The following is a 17,904-nucleotide window of genomic DNA, read 5'->3' as shown; positions in this document are numbered from 1 at the left end:
TTTTTCTAAATGTGTGGTACACCGAGTCTCCGGCGCCGATCTTGTAAGTTCTCTGAAGCCTTTATGTGTTTTAAACTAAAACTAATTTGATATTGAAACTAGTATAGATAGTACAAACTAAGACTACTATAGGTAGATTGTACGGAAAACACTCAAGTTAGTGTATACTAATACTGTAGTAAAACCGATAGACACTGATAGACACTGCGTTGGGCGAAAACAAACTTTACACTTTTGATACTACCTCTCATAAGATATCTCTTAATAAATACTGAAATTGTAAACTGATGGAAAGAATTGTAAATACTGAAAAAGTGAGTTGTCGTAAAAAACCTCCTACCTATATAACCTATTGACAGTATCTTATGTTAATTCCAGGACGTGTCGTTCATTTTCAAACATAATTAATTCTCAAAACGTCACTTATTGCGGAAGCTTTTTAAAACAGTTGCGTATTTGAGTGAATTTTTTAAAAACATTTGGTTCTTTTTGAAAACTCGATTATCCCTACTACTAGCAGTTATAAATCAAAACAATAAAAATCTCAAATTAAAAATATAAATCCAAAGAGGCCATTATTACAGTAAAATACCCCCAAAATAAATTTAAAATTATAAGTACGTATTAAGTCGAATTAAATAGGTCGTGTGGCTACCATTGAGTCCTCCGTCGCACTGATCCGCCTATGTTTGGGGATTACCTGTACAATCAAATCAGAAGGGTGAGTTTACGAAAACTCAGTGTGTAATCCCATATAAAACAAACAGACAGAAAGCAATCACAGCCTAGGCCTATGCCCTTTTCAATATCAGTGACAATATCAGTTTGGGCTTTAGCCCATCTCAGCATAGAAGCAATCATGTGTTTGGGCCTTGGCCCATTACACTAATAACAACCAGTATAGTAACAGATTATACAGTATACAGGTCCTACCCAGCCAGCCTCTACACTCCATCTCTGTCCAACCCTATACTCCATGTAAGGATATAATCAACCCACCCATCCCTACACTCCAAAGAGTACTGAATGCGGCACTAGGCAATAGTTAGTAGCTGAGCTGCCAGAAAATTAGGCTCGAGGGCTTTCAGTACACTTCCTTCGATCAAAATAAACTCCCAACCTAATGCAATGTAGTATACAAATATGATAAACTATAACATAATATCATGCATGTAATCAGGGCACACAATATCAAATCAGTGGATCATCATCATGCTTATTCATATCAATCATACAGTCATTTAAGTTAATTAGGGCTCTAGGAAAACTTACCAACCCTACAGTAAGTCCACAGTCGACTCGGGCGACCTGTGCAACCTTAGCAGTCAAACAGTGAAAATGGGCCCACAGGTCCATGTGAGCCCACACGCTCGTGTGGCCCATACGGCCCAAAATGGATTTTATCCATACGGCCTCGCCCAATATTCTCACACACCCGTGTGGTTCACCCTGTGGGCCCTTACAGCCCAATTCGACTTGGCCCATGAATCGCACATCGCCAACCTCGTTGATCACACACCCGTGTTCAGTCACACAGCTCACCACACGGGCGACCGCATGCTCGTGTGGCATCACCCTTCACCTATTCCGGATCTTGTCAATTTTCAATTCTGCAGTTGTGTTTACACACCTGGTTTCTATTTGCTAAGAAAACTGCCCCAAGTCTTTGAAACCTACACTTGACCGAACAATCACCAATTATTCACTTAAAAATTTACTCAATCGAATACACACAAGTTGACCAGGCATTAAACTTACTACAACATTAGCTTCGATCAAGTAAAGAGGGAGGTTTTGCCTACTTAAGACGTCAATCAGAGACCTCCAGCCCTTTGGTCATCTCCTAATCAACCAATAGAAAATCTCATTAAACCATTTAACCAAACAAAAGTTAATCAATAAGTAGAAACATAACTTACCGTACCACAAAAATGTACGCTTACTCACGGAACGAATGAACACAAAGAAGCAAATAGGAAAAGAAAATAGGTGAGAGGGGAAAGAACTTTCGATAAAAATTTTGGCAGCAATTTGGTAACAAAGAGAATAAATTCAAAACGTCAAAAGATTAGGAGCAACTGAGATTCGGGAAAAGAAATAGTTATCATTCGGTTTGGGAAGAAAAAAAGAAAAAAAAGATGAAAACAAAGAGAAAAACCAAAAGCAGAAACGACAAAACTGTGAGAAAATTAGGGAATGAGAGAGGGTAGATGAAATTGCCACTACTAGTTTCGGTTCTATCCAAACTCCTCTATCTAAATCTCCGCAAAACACTCCCCTCAATCCCCAAATCCCTTAACAAACGAAATTCCCTCAACATCCTCCTAAAAATCGGCCACAACATCCTCACACTCCTCAAATACTCAGAATTTTACCACATTTCAAACTCCTTCACGACACATGTACAAAAAAACCCCTAACACGTATAGAGATTCAAACTCAAGACCCCAACACACCACGTAACCACCAGACCAGTAGGACCATTCTGACATATTTTTCCAATATTTATTTTTAAGCCTACTAACTAGAGATAGGGGTTTATTCAATTAAAAACAAAAATGTACCCAAGCAAAGGCTTGAACTTGGGACCTCCCAAACACTCCCAGAACACATAACCACTAAAGTTGACAGATATTTGTGTCACAAACATACAGAAAAATATATAAGAGATTTTGGGGCATTACATACAGTATGTAGCATCATTCACAATAGTGGAATTCATATCCCAAGACATGGGTAAATGATATCTTCTTATTGGCATTACATGATAGATGAAAAGTAAACGTGGCCATAAGTCGTTTGTCTTTGTGATGAATGATATAATTACTATTTGATAGTAATTGACTTTTCATGAAGGAACATGTAATGGTTACCATGAGATAAAATAAGATCATATTGGGAGGACGGATTTATCCCAAAGAGATTAAGAATATCCTATGAGGGTAACACACTTATCATAAGGTCATTGGACGAACACTGGTTAAGTAACTTTCATAATGGTATGTAATTGGGGAGAGCTCAGTCACGATACTATAGTGGAATGACTTCACGAGTAAATGAGTTTATAATTAATAGGTAAAAAGATGAAACTTAATTATAAATCATTTGAGCCTTAATTACAAACATCCAATCGATCCCTCTGGGAACTCGTTGAAACTAGAACTGAATTGTATGTTAAATCAAATGAATATAAATGATAAAATTAAATAAATGGATTATATTAAAAAAGGAATGTGATTTCTCCCTAAGTATAAAAGTAACTTAAGAATTAATTTAAGCTTTTCAAATTATTATTTAATTAAATAATTGAAGTTCGAAAATAAAATTTAATTAATTGGTCATTGTGAATCTGTTTAATGTTGAAATTAAATATATTTTCTCATAGATTCTTTTACGATAAAGTTTTCATGATTTTAATGAAATTAGAATTGGATTGAAAAAATTATTAACTAAAAAATTATTTTATTTAAATTAATAAATCATATTTATTTTGACAAATAGAAAAACATGTATTGGGTTGAATTAAACTATAAGGTGTTGGGTTAAAAGTTCAAGAAGCACATATAATTAGATCCGATATAGGAGAGACCCAAAATCCCTCATAAGAAGTATGAGGGGTGGCAACCCTAGTATTATTAACTAGGGTTAGTCGCCCCTTTCTTCTAATTCAACTAGGAGATTCTTTTTCTATTAAATAAATATTATTTGTATTTTTTACTATTTCAACTAGGGTTCCTTCTCCCTATGAATAGATAACATTAATAGGGATAAATTTAGAAGTTACGAATAACTCTGAGATATTGTTATTCTTCTCGAAAATAGTCAGAATTTATTTCTATTTATAAATTATATTTTTCGGGAATAACAATTCTACTGGTTTCTATAAGAGAGATTTACTTTACTACTGAAAGTAAGAAAATTATTTTTGGTTTTGTGTTTAATTCGTAATTGTTTGAACCTACACTCAAAGTGATTTGTGGTACGGGGATAACGGAGAATGTTGTTCGATTGAAGGTCGAGAACATTAAGGATTTGTTTCACTCAAACCACAGGTACTTGTCAAGAAAAGTTTATTGCTATAAATATTAGAAACCGACTCGGTTTTCAAATTTTTATTTTTCTGTTGTGCAAGAAAACCGTTTTCAAACCAAATTTTTTCCAACACTCCCCTCCCCCACCCCTAGCCATAGGTTTCGATTCCTCACCATTAAAATAAGTTGTATGGCTATTTGAGGCTTTGGTTTGCAATTTCTCTTCGTTTGAAACAACATAATTAAAAGGATAAACTACTAAAATAGTCAATTTTGTTTCTTTCAGGTTACATTTTAGTCACTTATGTTTGAGTCACTTACGTTATTGTGTTATAACATTTTACTCACTAAGTGTTAATTGTCGTTATCAGTGTAATGGTAAGCTGATGTGGCACGTTAAATCATCATTTCAAATGAAAATTTTAGGTTAAATTATAAAATTGGTCATTATATTTTTTTTCCTTTTGAGCAATTTAATTTTTTTCTTTTATGTTCTTTGTTTTTTCTTTATTTTCCATTCTCTTCTCCTTTTCCCTCTGTTTTCCTCCCTTCTTCATTTTTTTAATGTAGTTTTTCTATGTTTCCATTGTTAAAACTAGTCTCTATACTTATATTTTTTTTGAACAATTTAATTTTTTTCTTTATTTTCCTTTTCTTTTTCCCCTTTATTTTTCTCTTTTCTCATATTCTTTACAAAAGAACCATAATCTTTATCCATCAAATAAATCAAGTTCTTGTTTCTTTGACATGATTCCTAAATTGAATTTCACTCGAAAGTGAATATCAATCATTCTTAATCAAATCTAGATTTGAATATAACCTAATTTGAAACTAAAATTTGATCTAACTAATCAATATAAAAAAGCATATCATTAATCAAATCTAAACATAAATTGAATTCTTTATATTCAAAACAAAATTTTTTCGTTTCCAAACTTTTACAGAATCATGTAGATTATTCCTTTCCTTTCCTTTTATTTTCTTATGAATAAAATTGATCTAAACTTTCTTGGATATTCCCAAGAAAGCTTGATTAGAAGTAGAGCATAGATGATCCGAAGAGAGAAAGGGAGTATAGAACCAAACTGGTTTGGGTAAAGTTGAGGGTAAGTTTCGTATGGTGGTTGCTTTAGTCATTTGAAGAATCCGTGAAACAACATAGTTTTGGGATGGCGAGAATGTTGTAGGTAAGATAGATAAGGTGGTCGTGGGGTTGGTTAGGAGGTTAAAGGAACGGGCTCTAGGAATTATTGAGGGTGGACTGGCATAATTCACAACTAGCGAGGTCTTCGAATGAGGCGAACTTGTGGACTAGGTCATTGAGAGATCTAAATCGATTCGTTAAAGCGATGATGGATGCTGAGGGTTTGTAATTGTGGGGTGAGAACATGCAAAATAAGTTTTATTTTGGTTTCAACTTTCGCCTTTTCTTTTTTCATAAATATAAAAAAGTTTTAACAAATGGAAAAAATAGAAAAATTATGTTAAAAGAGATGGAGAATGGAGAAAAACAAAGGGAGAAGCAAAAAATAATGGAAAAGAAAGAAAAAAAGAAAGTTAAAAGAATTGTAACAGCCCCTTTTCAGTGGAGTTAGAAACAGTGGTTTCGGGACCATCGATCAGCCAATGATTCCATAATTATTCTTTATTTTATACAAGTCAAATATAGTTTATATTGAATTTTAATTTGATAATTTTTTTCTAATTGAACAAAAAGCTAAGTACAAGTGGTATGTCCTGAAAGTCTAGTGGTTTCAGAAAATGAGGTATTGAGACCTCATTTCTATAAACTGAGCTCGTAAATATTTTTATTAAATATTTTTGATGTTATTATATTGGTATGTGAAGGGTCGGTTCAGAAATTTTATTGTTTGACTAGTTAATTTAGGAAAAGGGACTAAATTGTAAAAGATGTAAAACTTAATCGCTGTTGAATTTTATTGATTAGATGAATTAATTAGTAAAATATGGAGGACGAATATTATAATTAGACCTTAATTTATATATATTGGACGGTTAATGCTTTGTTTTTATCTAAATTAAGTGTATTGTTATTAATTAAAATTTAAAAGTAATAAAACATAAAAAAATTAAGAAAGCCACCATCGTTTTTCATCTTTCTTCATCTTTAGAACCGAAACACCATTGAAGGATATCAAGCTTTTTTTCATTTTTCTTGATTTGCATGGTATGTAATTTTGATCCATTTTGATGTTTTTTATATCGTTATAGTTTAATCTAGCTAACCTAGGAACTATTACCTAAAACTGTTAAAGTTCTTTTTTTCAACTTTTCATTGATGAATTCTAGGTGTTCTTGAGATTAAATGATGAATTTATAATTTTGGTTGTGGATTAAAATTATTTTGTAAAGGAATTTTTATTAGTTTTGAACGTAGGGACTAATTTGAAATTATGTAAAAATTTAGCATGTATTTAACGAAATTTTCATGTTTTAAAGGCTTATTTGGGATATTGTTAAATTTGGTTGAGAGTATTATAGGTTAAATGTGAAAATTTAAATAGTTTCAATTTTAAGGACTAAATTGAATAAAGTGTAAAAGTTAAGGAAAAATTGTAAAATGAAATTTAAAGGTCACATGCATAGAAATGAGTTTGATAATGTAAGTGAATTTGATAAATTGAATTTAATCATTATATAGATCAAGAATTGAATCGTACGGAGGATAATGAGGGAAAAGGGAAAATCACAGATTATTCCCTATGAGTCAACCGATAGCATATCTTAGGCAAGTTCATAGTATAAATATATATATAAATATAACTTGTTCTAATTTCTTTGGTTTTTATTGTATTTAATGTTGAATTCTGATATTAAGTTGTAAATTTTAAAATGCTTCCAATTAAGTACAGGTGAGAAAATAGATATTTGGTGGTTGATGAATATTTGTGATACTACGGTTATATGACATTGAAATGAACTTAGTTGATTGATAGCATGTGTATGAGTGTGATTCTTGAAGTGCCTCTGAATTATAATTATAATAAACTTTATTAAAATGCTCGTTTGAACATAGTAAACGATTAGAATATGATTGGCATACCAATAGGGTTAGAACGCACGCTTGTATGAGATTGCACTTTGGTGCTTCTTTTTGCACTTCGATGCCTCTGTTAACATTTAAATGCTCTCTAGTGTGTTTTGGGGAACCCAAGTATCCAAGTCATGTTGCTATAGTTCATCGGGTTATGAAAATTGTGATTTATCTTAAAATGATTTGTTATTTCTAGTGTTTATCAATTAAAAGGTCTGTATTAAAGTAAAATCATGCTAGAATGTTTTATTTGGCATCTATAAAATAAAATGTATATGTATATATAAAGGTTTTGGTAAAATCGTTAATGAGCATGTATTATTTAATGAACTAATTTTGTACTGATCATACGTATTCTCGTAAATGATTGTCAGGTTTAATTAATCTAAGAAAAATTATTTTGCACATTTTTTAAGTGATGTAAGTTGAATTGAATTTTAGCTATGAACTTACTAAACTATTTAAGCTTACTCTGTTTATTCTTTTTTTCTGTAATTAACATCTTGCGGAACTGGTCGGACAGATCAACTTCAGAGCTCACACTATCAAGCTTTTGTTTCGGTAGTCTTGATTTGTTATCTCGATTTTGTGGCATGTATATAGGGTTTGAAGTTGATAAACTTAAAGTTTTAGTTGGATTTATAATGTGGTTAAGTTGGTTACAATGTTCAATTTCATGTTTTATGTTAAACTTGTGATGAATGTGATTGTGGAACATCCTTCTGATTCTATTTTTGGAAGATAATGGTTTGTGGTATTTGGTTTGTGAACATGATTTTGGTATTTGGTATTATGGAAATGGTACCTTGTAATTTGATGAACTTAGAATGAAGTATGCTTACATTTGATAGTTGACATGAATGAATGAATCTTAGTATATGGTATACAGAACTTGGTTGATGATTGAATGAATTTAAATAGATGAAAATGTTTTGGTTTAAATGATTATTGTTTAGGTTCGGATTGTGGTGCCAATGAGGGCATATTGGTTAGACACTTAGGGCACGTTTGGTTCGCTGTATTGGATTAGAGGCGTATTGGATTAGAGGTGTATTGGGATTAGAGGTGTATTGGATTAGAGGTGTAATAGCTAATCCACTGTTTGGTTGAATGTAATGGAATAGAGGCGTAATAGTAATCTTGTGTTTGGTTGAATGGAATAGAGGTGTAATAGCATAATAGAAAAAACTAAAATGACTAGAATACCCTTAGCATAAATTTGTTTTGGTAAATGATTATTGTTATTGTTATTTAAATTATAATAAGATTTTTATTATCAATAATAAATAATTTAATCATATTTAAACATAATTATTATTAAATATATTTTAATTACAATATATAATTTAATAAAATTCTTAATAATTAATATTCTTATATTAATTTACTGAAATCATAATATATGATACTGTAAAATATAAATTAACATAATTATTATTAAATATATTTTAATTAAACTATATAATTTAAAAAAATTCTTAATAATTAATATTCTTATATTAATTTACTCAAATCATAATATATGATACTGTAAAATATAAATTAACATAATTATTATTAAATATATTTTAATTAACTATATAATTTAAAAAAATTCTTAATAATTAATATTCTTATATTAATTTACTCAAATCATAATATATGATACTGTAAAATATAAATTAACATAATTATTATTAAATATATTTTAATTAAACTATATAATTTAAAAAAATTCTTAATAATTAATATTCTTATATTAATTTACTCAAATCATAATATATGATACTGTAAAATATAAATTAACATAATTATTATTAAATATATTTTAATTAAACTATATAATTTAAAAAAATTCTTAATAATTAATATTCTTATATTAATTTACTCAAATCATAATATATGATACTGTAAAATATAAATTAACATAATTATTATTAAATATATTTTAATTAAACTATATAATTTAAAAAAATTCTTAATAATTAATATTCTTATATTGATTTACTCAAATCATAATATATGATACTGTAAAATATAAATTAACATAATTATTATTAAATATATTTTAATTAAACTATATAATTTAAAAAAATTCTTAATAATTAATGTTCTTATATTAATTTACTCAAATCATAATATATGATACTGTTGATGCTAGTTTTGCATAGATGGTATAATAGACGTACATTTACATTTATATCAGAGGCCACTATTTTACATGATATACAAAAATGTATAAGTGGCCTCAACCATTGATGCTAGTTTTCTTTCACTTCAAATTTACATCATGTAAAATATATGCGCCGAACCAGAGTAACATAATCATGAAGTTTGCAAGAACAACACAGGATTCCAAAACCAAAACCAGCAGATTTACTTATCAAACTGTTGCAGCTCAATTTTCCAGGCAGATGCCAATTGTAATAGAAGTTGATCAGGTACTGCGCCTTCCCAATTCTCTGGTGGATCCATCGTGGAAGCTGCTTCATGTAAATTCAACAGAAGCTCTTTCTTCAACTCCATCGTTATACCCAATGCATCATGTCCGTTTTCTATCACCACTTTGACCAGCTGAATAATTACAGGAATTTTTTTTTTAATAGTAAACTTATAAAAGAAAATGTCTAAATAGAGCAGCTTGAAGTAAATGGCTCAAAGATGAAGAACCCATACCTGTTGAATCCAGGATAGACAAATATCAAACAAATCTTGCTCCATAAGAAATTGCACAATAGCGTGCAAGGCTTCATTTGCTATCTCATTTGACAGTTGATCAACCATAGGGCCTGATCTATCCATCAGCTTTATAAGCAAGAGATCATCCCCTGTAGAGAGAACTTCTGCATAGGCAGAGTCCATATCACCTACTTGAAGGGCATGCATTGCATTGCTCCAAGAAGTCCAAACATTGCATTGCATTGCATTGCAGGGCAGAGTCCCCTTGTTTCGAGTTTCTGAAAGAATTCAGGATTCAACTCTCTGTCTGTTAATGCAGGTGATTTCTTCTTTAAAATTACAACTGCTTTGTCAATAATGCTTCCACCTTTGCCTTCAGAAACAGAATCTGAAGTCTGTGTTTTTTTATCACCCGCACTTGGATCTTTGGAGCCATTCTTTTCTGATGATTCAGCTGACTGAGCATTGTCACCATCTACAGCATTGAAACAAGTTTAATCCAATAAGATGAATGACCTACACATCAGAAGGACAACCCGTAACACTTAACTGACACACTTACCATGAGACAAGGCTTTCAGGTCATCTGCAGCTCCATCTTCCCCTTTTCCTGCAATCTTCTTCCATAATTGCAATGCTTCTGTCATGCTATCTCTCACAGGTTTCATCTGGTTGACCAATGATTAAACGTTACAATAGAATAAAATTTCCATGAGGCAGTGTTGAGTAATGTAAATCTGTCATATCTGCACCATTAGAAGAGATGATAGTGAAAGGACTTCAATCCTAACCTTGCTTAATCATAATGTGCTAGCTGAAAGTCCCTTGAAAACCAATTTAGAAAGCATGGATGCATACAGTCCAAACCCACATTTTCTATTAGTCTAAATTCTGTCACACAATTAACCCTAGGATTTCTAATTATATCAAGTTCCTACAAAAAAAAGGAAATCTATGTGGAGGATATACATGTTTTCCCGAAGCAAAGTGACCAGATCAACACATGTAATGAAGAAAAGAAAGTACATGGTCTGGCACCAGTCATGTCCAAAATATGTATCAAAATTTCACAATGAAATCATACACAAGGCATTGATGTAAAAGTAATATACATATATATAAGTATGTATGCATGCATGCAAGAAAAATGACTCCAAAAAGCTACCCTATCAAAGCGACAACCCTCAAGTATGGTTATTGTCGAAGATGCTCTATCTGCAATCAAGTTGCTTGAATGCAGTGCCAATGCACTTAAAGAATCTGCAGCTGCCTTTCTCGTCGCCCAATCTGTGCTCCCAAGGCATTCGTGGATGCTTAGCTGCAATGCTTCCAAGCTCTGAGGTGCAATTGCTCCCACCTACATGTTCATCATAAATTTACAGAACTTCAATTTTCTTTTCCTATTTTTTGACCAAAAAAACAAATTGTTCCTATTTGTGGAATTTTCCATATCTATTCCCCACCTAGCTACCTAATTCACATGATCAAATAAAACAAGATCTACAATACCAGCCAAAAAAAACAAGCACAAAGTAAACAATAAAGAAACTACAAGATATTCATTTACGATGATACTTGACATCCACAAAACCAACAACATAAATCATCAATATCTTTATGAATCAAACACAAAACAACTGCAATACACAAACCTGTGACAAACTTGCCACTACTGGCAAAAGGGAAGCCTTGGCCATAAAATTCTGGTTATTCAACAGCTTGCAGATCCTTGGACACAGTTTCTGAAAAGCAGGCAAAGGAGGATCAGATGCACATTCCACCATCTTAGCCATACACGTCGATGCACGAGATTGTACCCCTTTGTTCTGCTCCCCCATTGCTATTTAAATTACAACAGAACAAACAACAGAAATCGAAGATTAGCAGAGAAGAGAGAACAACTTCGAACGGCATGCATTTCTTAAGCCTAACCAACAACAGAAAACACATTTCAATTCAACATGCAATACAAACAGAATAAAATTGGCTAAAACTAACCTATTAGCAAATCGGGGCACAATGAAGAACCTGAAAAAAGCAAAAGGGGAACCGATTAGATAAAAACAATAGATCATATTTACCTCGAAAGTATTGGTTTTCATCTACAATAGCAAAGGATATTAATCTATCGGGAAACATAGACTAACCGATGACGCAAATCGGCAGAAACTGTGAGCAAATCGGCCGAAATAGAAAAGAAAATAATCGGGGGAGCAAATCGGCAGAAAAGGGAAGAAAATAATACTGGGAAAAAGCAATGAAACAAGGAAGCAATTCGGGTGAAGGTGGGAAACGGAAGAGAAACAGAGGGGATCGATTAGGGGTAAAAGAGGGAAGGTTTAGGGTAGGGTCATCTAATCTGAGAATAAGGGGGGAGTAGAAATCGGTGTTTTTCACCGATTAGGGAAGTAAGGGGATAGACGCGTATTAGCAATACGCTCAACCAAACGGCGTCTTAGATTGGTATTAGGTGGGCCCCACCGATTAGGGGTGTATTGGCTTAGCCAATACACCAAACCAAACAAGCTCTTAGGTTGATTGTGAATTGGTATATTTTGGCATGTTTTGACACATTTTGAATAGGTTTGAATATTGGTTAATGAATGGCTTGGAACTTAAGAAAGGGTGTGTGAAATAGTTTGTGTTTGAAGGTGTTTTTGAGTACACAGGACTTGTGACACAATCTATCACACGACCGTGTGCCCCACACAGTTGTATGACACGATCGTGTGCTCTGTTTAATTTTAGTGATTTTAGGTCCACACGATCTCAAAGAGTTACACAGCCTGGCAACATGACTATGTGACCTTAATTTACACGGGCATAGATTATTACATGGTTTGGCCACACGACCATGTCTCTACTCCACACGGGCTGAGCCTTGTTACACGACTATGTGACCCCTATTTTTAGTTTTTACCCCATTTTCATATTTTGATTCAATTTGATCATTGGTTGTTTCTAAATAATTTTTAATGTTGTGTAGGCTCGATTTAAGTCTTGTTTTAGTTTGAATGACATGTTGATTGAATGTTTTTATTATCGATTGATTTAAAAGTAAATTTTTTAATTAAAATTATCTATGTTTGTTCGGTTAATGGTTATAGCTTCTCGTAACCCTAATTCGGTGACAAAGATAGGTGAGGGGTGTTACAAGAACATAAAAGAAAAAATTAAATTGTTCAAAATGAAAAACTATGGGGATAAATTGTATAATTTAACCTAAAATTTTTGTTTGAAATGCTGATTTAACATGCCATGTCAGCTTACCGTTACACCGTTAGCGGCAATTAACGGCTCAATGACTAAAACGTTAGAACACATTAATGCAAGTAACTAAAACCTAACATTTCAAACATAAGTGACTAAAATATAACCTGAGGTAAGCAAAAGTGACTATTTTAATATTTTACCTGGTATTCATGGCATAATACCTAAGATAAAATAGCAATACATATTTATATGCGTGCAAGATTTTCATGGCATAATACCTAATAAAATTATTATCAGTTGAAAAGGTTTGCAAGAAGTCATCTTTTTTCTCCAAAAGAGCAAAAAAAATATGTAGAGAAAAGACAAAATCAGAAAAGCCTCAAGATGTAAGAGATTTAAGTTAAGGACAAACATGGTTACTCACGTATACCTCAATAGCATATTTCAAGTCTATAATCCCTTTGGCCCTTAATAAACAAGAGTAAAAATCATTAAAATACCATGAAATGATAAATAAAATGCTTCACTGACTCAATATATGATAAAAAAGAAGACTAGAACCATTTATAGTAGTTCAGGGTCGCAGATTTCTACTTACATTAGATGTGGTTTGGAAGGTAATGACTCTGTTCACATCGTCAGAGGCGAGGAACCGGGAACTATGGCCATAAGGGGGGAGGGACAAGGTGGTGGAGGGTTTTATTTTATTTTATTTAGTACTAATATAAGTATTTTTATTTAATATAAAATTTAAATTATTACTATATTTTAAAAAAAAATATTTATGTCTTTTTATATATTTCTTTAATTTTTTTTAGAATTAGATCAAATTAAGAATATTTGTAAATTTTAAGAGTTAATTTTTTTAAAATTATGACTAAATCGATATAATAGGTAAAAGTTTAAAATTATGTCATGTTAGTTTTCCACTTGTGGTTTTAATGAGAGTAACCAAAATAATCGAACTATGTAATATGAATACTTAAATTATAAATTTTTTATTTTAGGTGTCTAATGAATTATTTTTATAATTAAGTCACAATCTGTGTAGTTTACCCTTAAAAAATTTTGTTCAGCTACATTTTAGATATTGCTTTTAATATATGATAAATGTTAACATTGTTATGAATATTTATTAAGTGGATGTCCATCATGATCAAGATAAAGTTTTGATGTACTTTAAATTCTAATAGTTATTAGAATTAGATCTTTACATCTTTATACTTTTTATGCCTATAAATAGAGACTCTGATCAAACATTATAATCATTCCTTTTGATCAATAAAGTAAATTCTCTATTGCTTTCATATTTTCTTTGTTCTTTATTCTTTTCATCTCTCTTTATTTTATAACACGTTATCAGCACGATGATTCTCTATTTTTTCAAAATCTTTCGAAGTTATCCCACAGATCAAATTCTTTTTCACATTAAACTTTCACCCTTACAACTTCATCTTCCGGATGTTGAAAGATTCAATTTCAGAATAGATTATGGTTCTTATTCTCAATGTTTGATTTATTGTACAAGCATGGGTAAAGTATAGATTTGGTAAGAAACTTTTATATTTTGACCATATTTTCCTTTTCAATTAAGGTATGACTACTATTAATTTTTATTTGACATAAATTTCATATTCTAATGGTATTTGATTTTTTCCTTTTTAGGTTAATTTTTTTTACGTAAAAGACATAATTATTGTTTAGATATGTTTTCTATTAATATGGTATTTTTTTCTACTTTTTTGAAGTTTTTTTAATTAAGTTATATTATGCATAATTTTTTTATTTTTAATTTTTTTCTTGGGATTTCTATAAGTCTGCTTTTCAAGGTAAATATGTGGGGGCAAGCTACATTGACATTAGAAGACATGAGTTTTTGAATCTCACGCAAAAGGACCTTTCAGTGGCCGAGTATGAGACCGAGTTTTTGAGATTGAGCCATTATACGCTATGCATGGTGGCGACTGAATATGAGTGTTGTGTCAGCTTCGAGGATGGAGCTTCTGGTTGGGGAGTTTGATATGATATTGGGGATGGACTGGTTGGTCAAGGATCGTTTCAGTTTGGATTGTGTGACTAAGAGGATTGTATTGAGAATTGAATGGGGTAATGAAGTAGTTTTGATTGGGGAACGTCGAAATTACTTGGCTAACGTGATCTCTGTACTAGTAGCTGAAAAACTGGTTCGCAAGGGATGTGAGGCGTATTTGGCCTACGTAAGTGTTTCCGCTTCTGGGGACTACTATTAAGGGCATTAGAACTGTGAGGGATTTTCCAGACATCTTTCCTGAAGAGCTACCAGGTTTACCTCCGAATCAGGAAGTGGAGTTTGGGAATGAGCTTATCTTTGGTACAACTCCGGTGTCTATCGCTCCCTATCGAATGGCACCGAAGGAGCTTATGGAGCTTAAGGCTCAAATTCAGAAGTTATTAGATCATGGGTTCATCCGCCCTAGTGTGTCCCCATGAGGAACACCGGTACTATTTGTTAAGAAAAAGGATGGATATATGAGGATGTGTATCGACTACCGACAACTAAATAAGTTGACTATTAAGAACAAGTATCCACTTCTAAGAATTGATGATTTTTTTACCAATTTCGAGGGATGACTGTGTTCTCTAAAATTAACTTGCGTTCTGGGTATCATCAGTTGACGGTTAAGGAGGCTGATGTGCATAAGACTACATTTAGGACTCGTTATGGTCACTACGAGTTCTTAGTGATGCCATTTGAACTGACTAATGCACCGGCAGCTTTCATGGATCTGATGAACCGAATGTTTCAGCCCTACCTGGATCGGTTTGTAGTGGTGTTCATCAATGGCATATTGGTTTATTCGAGGACTGAGGATGAGCTTGACGAGCACCTTAGAATTGTTCTTCAAATTTTAAAGGAAAAACAACTCTATGCTAAGTTCAGCAAGTGCGAGTTCTGGTTACGTGAAGTAACATTTCTGGGTCATGTAGTGTCTGCTAAGGGGATTCGAGTCGATCCTCAAAAAATTAAGGTTGTATTGGATTGGAAGCAGCCTAAGAATGTGTCTAAGATCTGTAGTTTTTTGGGGCTGGCAGGTTATTACCGACGGTTTGTGGAAGGATTTTCACTGATCGCAGCACCCTTGACTAAGTTGTTACGTAAAGGTGTACCATTTGACTGGACTAATGTGCAGCAAGAGAGCTTTGAAAAGCTTAAGACTGTACTAAATAAGGCTCCTGTTTTGGTACAGCCTGAACCTAGAAATGAGTTCACGGTTTATAGTGATGCATCACATGTCGGTTTGGAATGTGTGTTGATATAGGATGGTAAGGTGGTTGCATATGTGTTTCGTCAGCTTAAGACGCACGAGGCAAACTATTCGACACACGATTTGGAATTGGCCGTCGTAGTCTTTGCATTGAAAATATGGAGGCATTATCTGTACGGTGAGAAGTGTATTATCTACACTGATCATAAGTGCCTCAAGTATCTCCTCACTCAGAAGGAGTTAAATCTTAGGCAGCGTAGATGGGTTGAGCTGCTTAAGGATTATGATTGTACCATTTAGTACCATCTCGGCAAGGCCAATGTGGTGGCCGATGCGTTGAGCTGTAGGGCTATGACCGATCTAAGAACAATGTTTGCTCGACTTAGCCTATTTGACGATGGAAGTCTGTTGGAAGAACTTCAGGTCAAACTGATATGGATTGAACAAATTCTAGGTAAACAGTTGGGGGATAAGAATCTCAGGTTGTGTTTTTCGTCAGGTTGAGAATGGTGGTACTACTGATTTTGGGATAAACAGTGATGGGGTACTTTGTTTCCACGATCAGATTTGTGTACCGAATGATGAGGATTTAAGGCAGTCGATTCTGAGAGAGGCGCATAGTAGTACCTATACTATGAATCTCAGCGAGAACAAGATGTATCGAGATCTTCGGGAATTGTACTGGTGGCCAGGGTTAAAGCGTGAGGTTACCAACCTTATTGCTCATTGTTTGACTTGTTAGCAGGTTAAGTCTAAGTATCAGTTACCTTCAGCTTTGCTGCAGCTGGTTAATATATCGTTATGGAAATGGGAGCGAGTAACGATGGACTTCGTTAGTGGGTTGCCTCTAACACCCACTAAGAAGGATTCTGTCTAGGTCATCATGGATCGATTGACCAAGTCTGCTCATTTCATCCCGGTAAGGACAGACTTTTCTCTTCAGAAATTAGCTAAGCTCTACATATCAAGAATATTGAGATTGCATGAGGTACCTGTCTCGATCATTTTTGATCGGGATCCTCGTTTCACGTCTCAATTCTGGAAGAAGCTTCATGAGGCTCTATGTTCAAGATTAGACTTTAAAACTGCTTTCTATCCTCAGACAGATGGTCAGTCGGAAAGGGTGATTTAGATATTGGAGGACATGTTGAGGAGCTGTGTTATTGATTTCTGAGGCAGTTGGGAGAAGTACTTTCCATTAACAGAGTTTTCCTACAATAATAGTTACCAGTCTAGCATCCATATGGCACCTTACGAGGCACTATATGGTTGTAAGTGTCGTACTCCTTTATGTTGGACTTAGTTGGGCGAGCGACGTGTTCTGGGTCTTGAGTTGGTCTCTAAGATAGAGGATAAGGTTAGATTGATTCGGGATCGTTTAAAAGTGGCTTCTGATAGGCAGAAATCATACGCATATTTCAAGAGGCGTGAGATCAAATATTCTGTGGAGGACCTAGTTTTTCTCAAGGTCTCGCCATGGAAAATGGATCTGAGGTTCGGTCGCAAGGGCAAGCTGAGCCATCAGTTTATTGGACCTTACCGCATTCTGAAATGTGCGGGACCTGTCGCTTATCAGTTGGAGTTACCTCCGGAGTTGGACCGCATTCATGATGTTTTTCACGTCTCGATGTTGAGGCGCTACCGCTCTGATCCCACGCATGTTGTTTCTATTGAGGAGATTGAGGTTAGACCAGACTTGACC

At 33.3% G+C, this 17,904-nt stretch overlaps 1 protein-coding gene across 1 annotated transcript; it reads right to left on the bottom strand.

Moving 5' to 3' along the window:
* Window positions 1-9,226: 9,226 nt before the first annotated feature.
* On the bottom strand, window positions 9,227-11,597 carry LOC107918989 (microtubule-associated protein TORTIFOLIA1-like). Its single transcript, XM_041096877.1, has 6 exons — window positions 11,397-11,597; window positions 10,910-11,101; window positions 10,307-10,412; window positions 10,001-10,219; window positions 9,742-9,968; window positions 9,227-9,639 (listed from the first exon to the last, which is right to left on the bottom strand). The coding sequence occupies exons 1-6, from the start codon at window positions 11,580-11,582 to the stop codon at window positions 9,442-9,444; spliced, it is 1,128 nt and encodes a 375-aa protein (XP_040952811.1). The 5' UTR covers window positions 11,583-11,597; the 3' UTR covers window positions 9,227-9,441.
* Window positions 11,598-17,904: the final 6,307 nt, after the last annotated feature.

This window comes from Gossypium hirsutum, chromosome D07 (genome assembly GCF_007990345.1).
Source record: "Gossypium hirsutum isolate 1008001.06 chromosome D07, Gossypium_hirsutum_v2.1, whole genome shotgun sequence".
Classification (NCBI taxonomy): domain Eukaryota; kingdom Viridiplantae; phylum Streptophyta; class Magnoliopsida; order Malvales; family Malvaceae; genus Gossypium; species Gossypium hirsutum.
The sequence above is the reverse complement of the archived record's forward strand: the minus strand, read 5'-3'. Positions and strand labels throughout refer to the sequence as shown.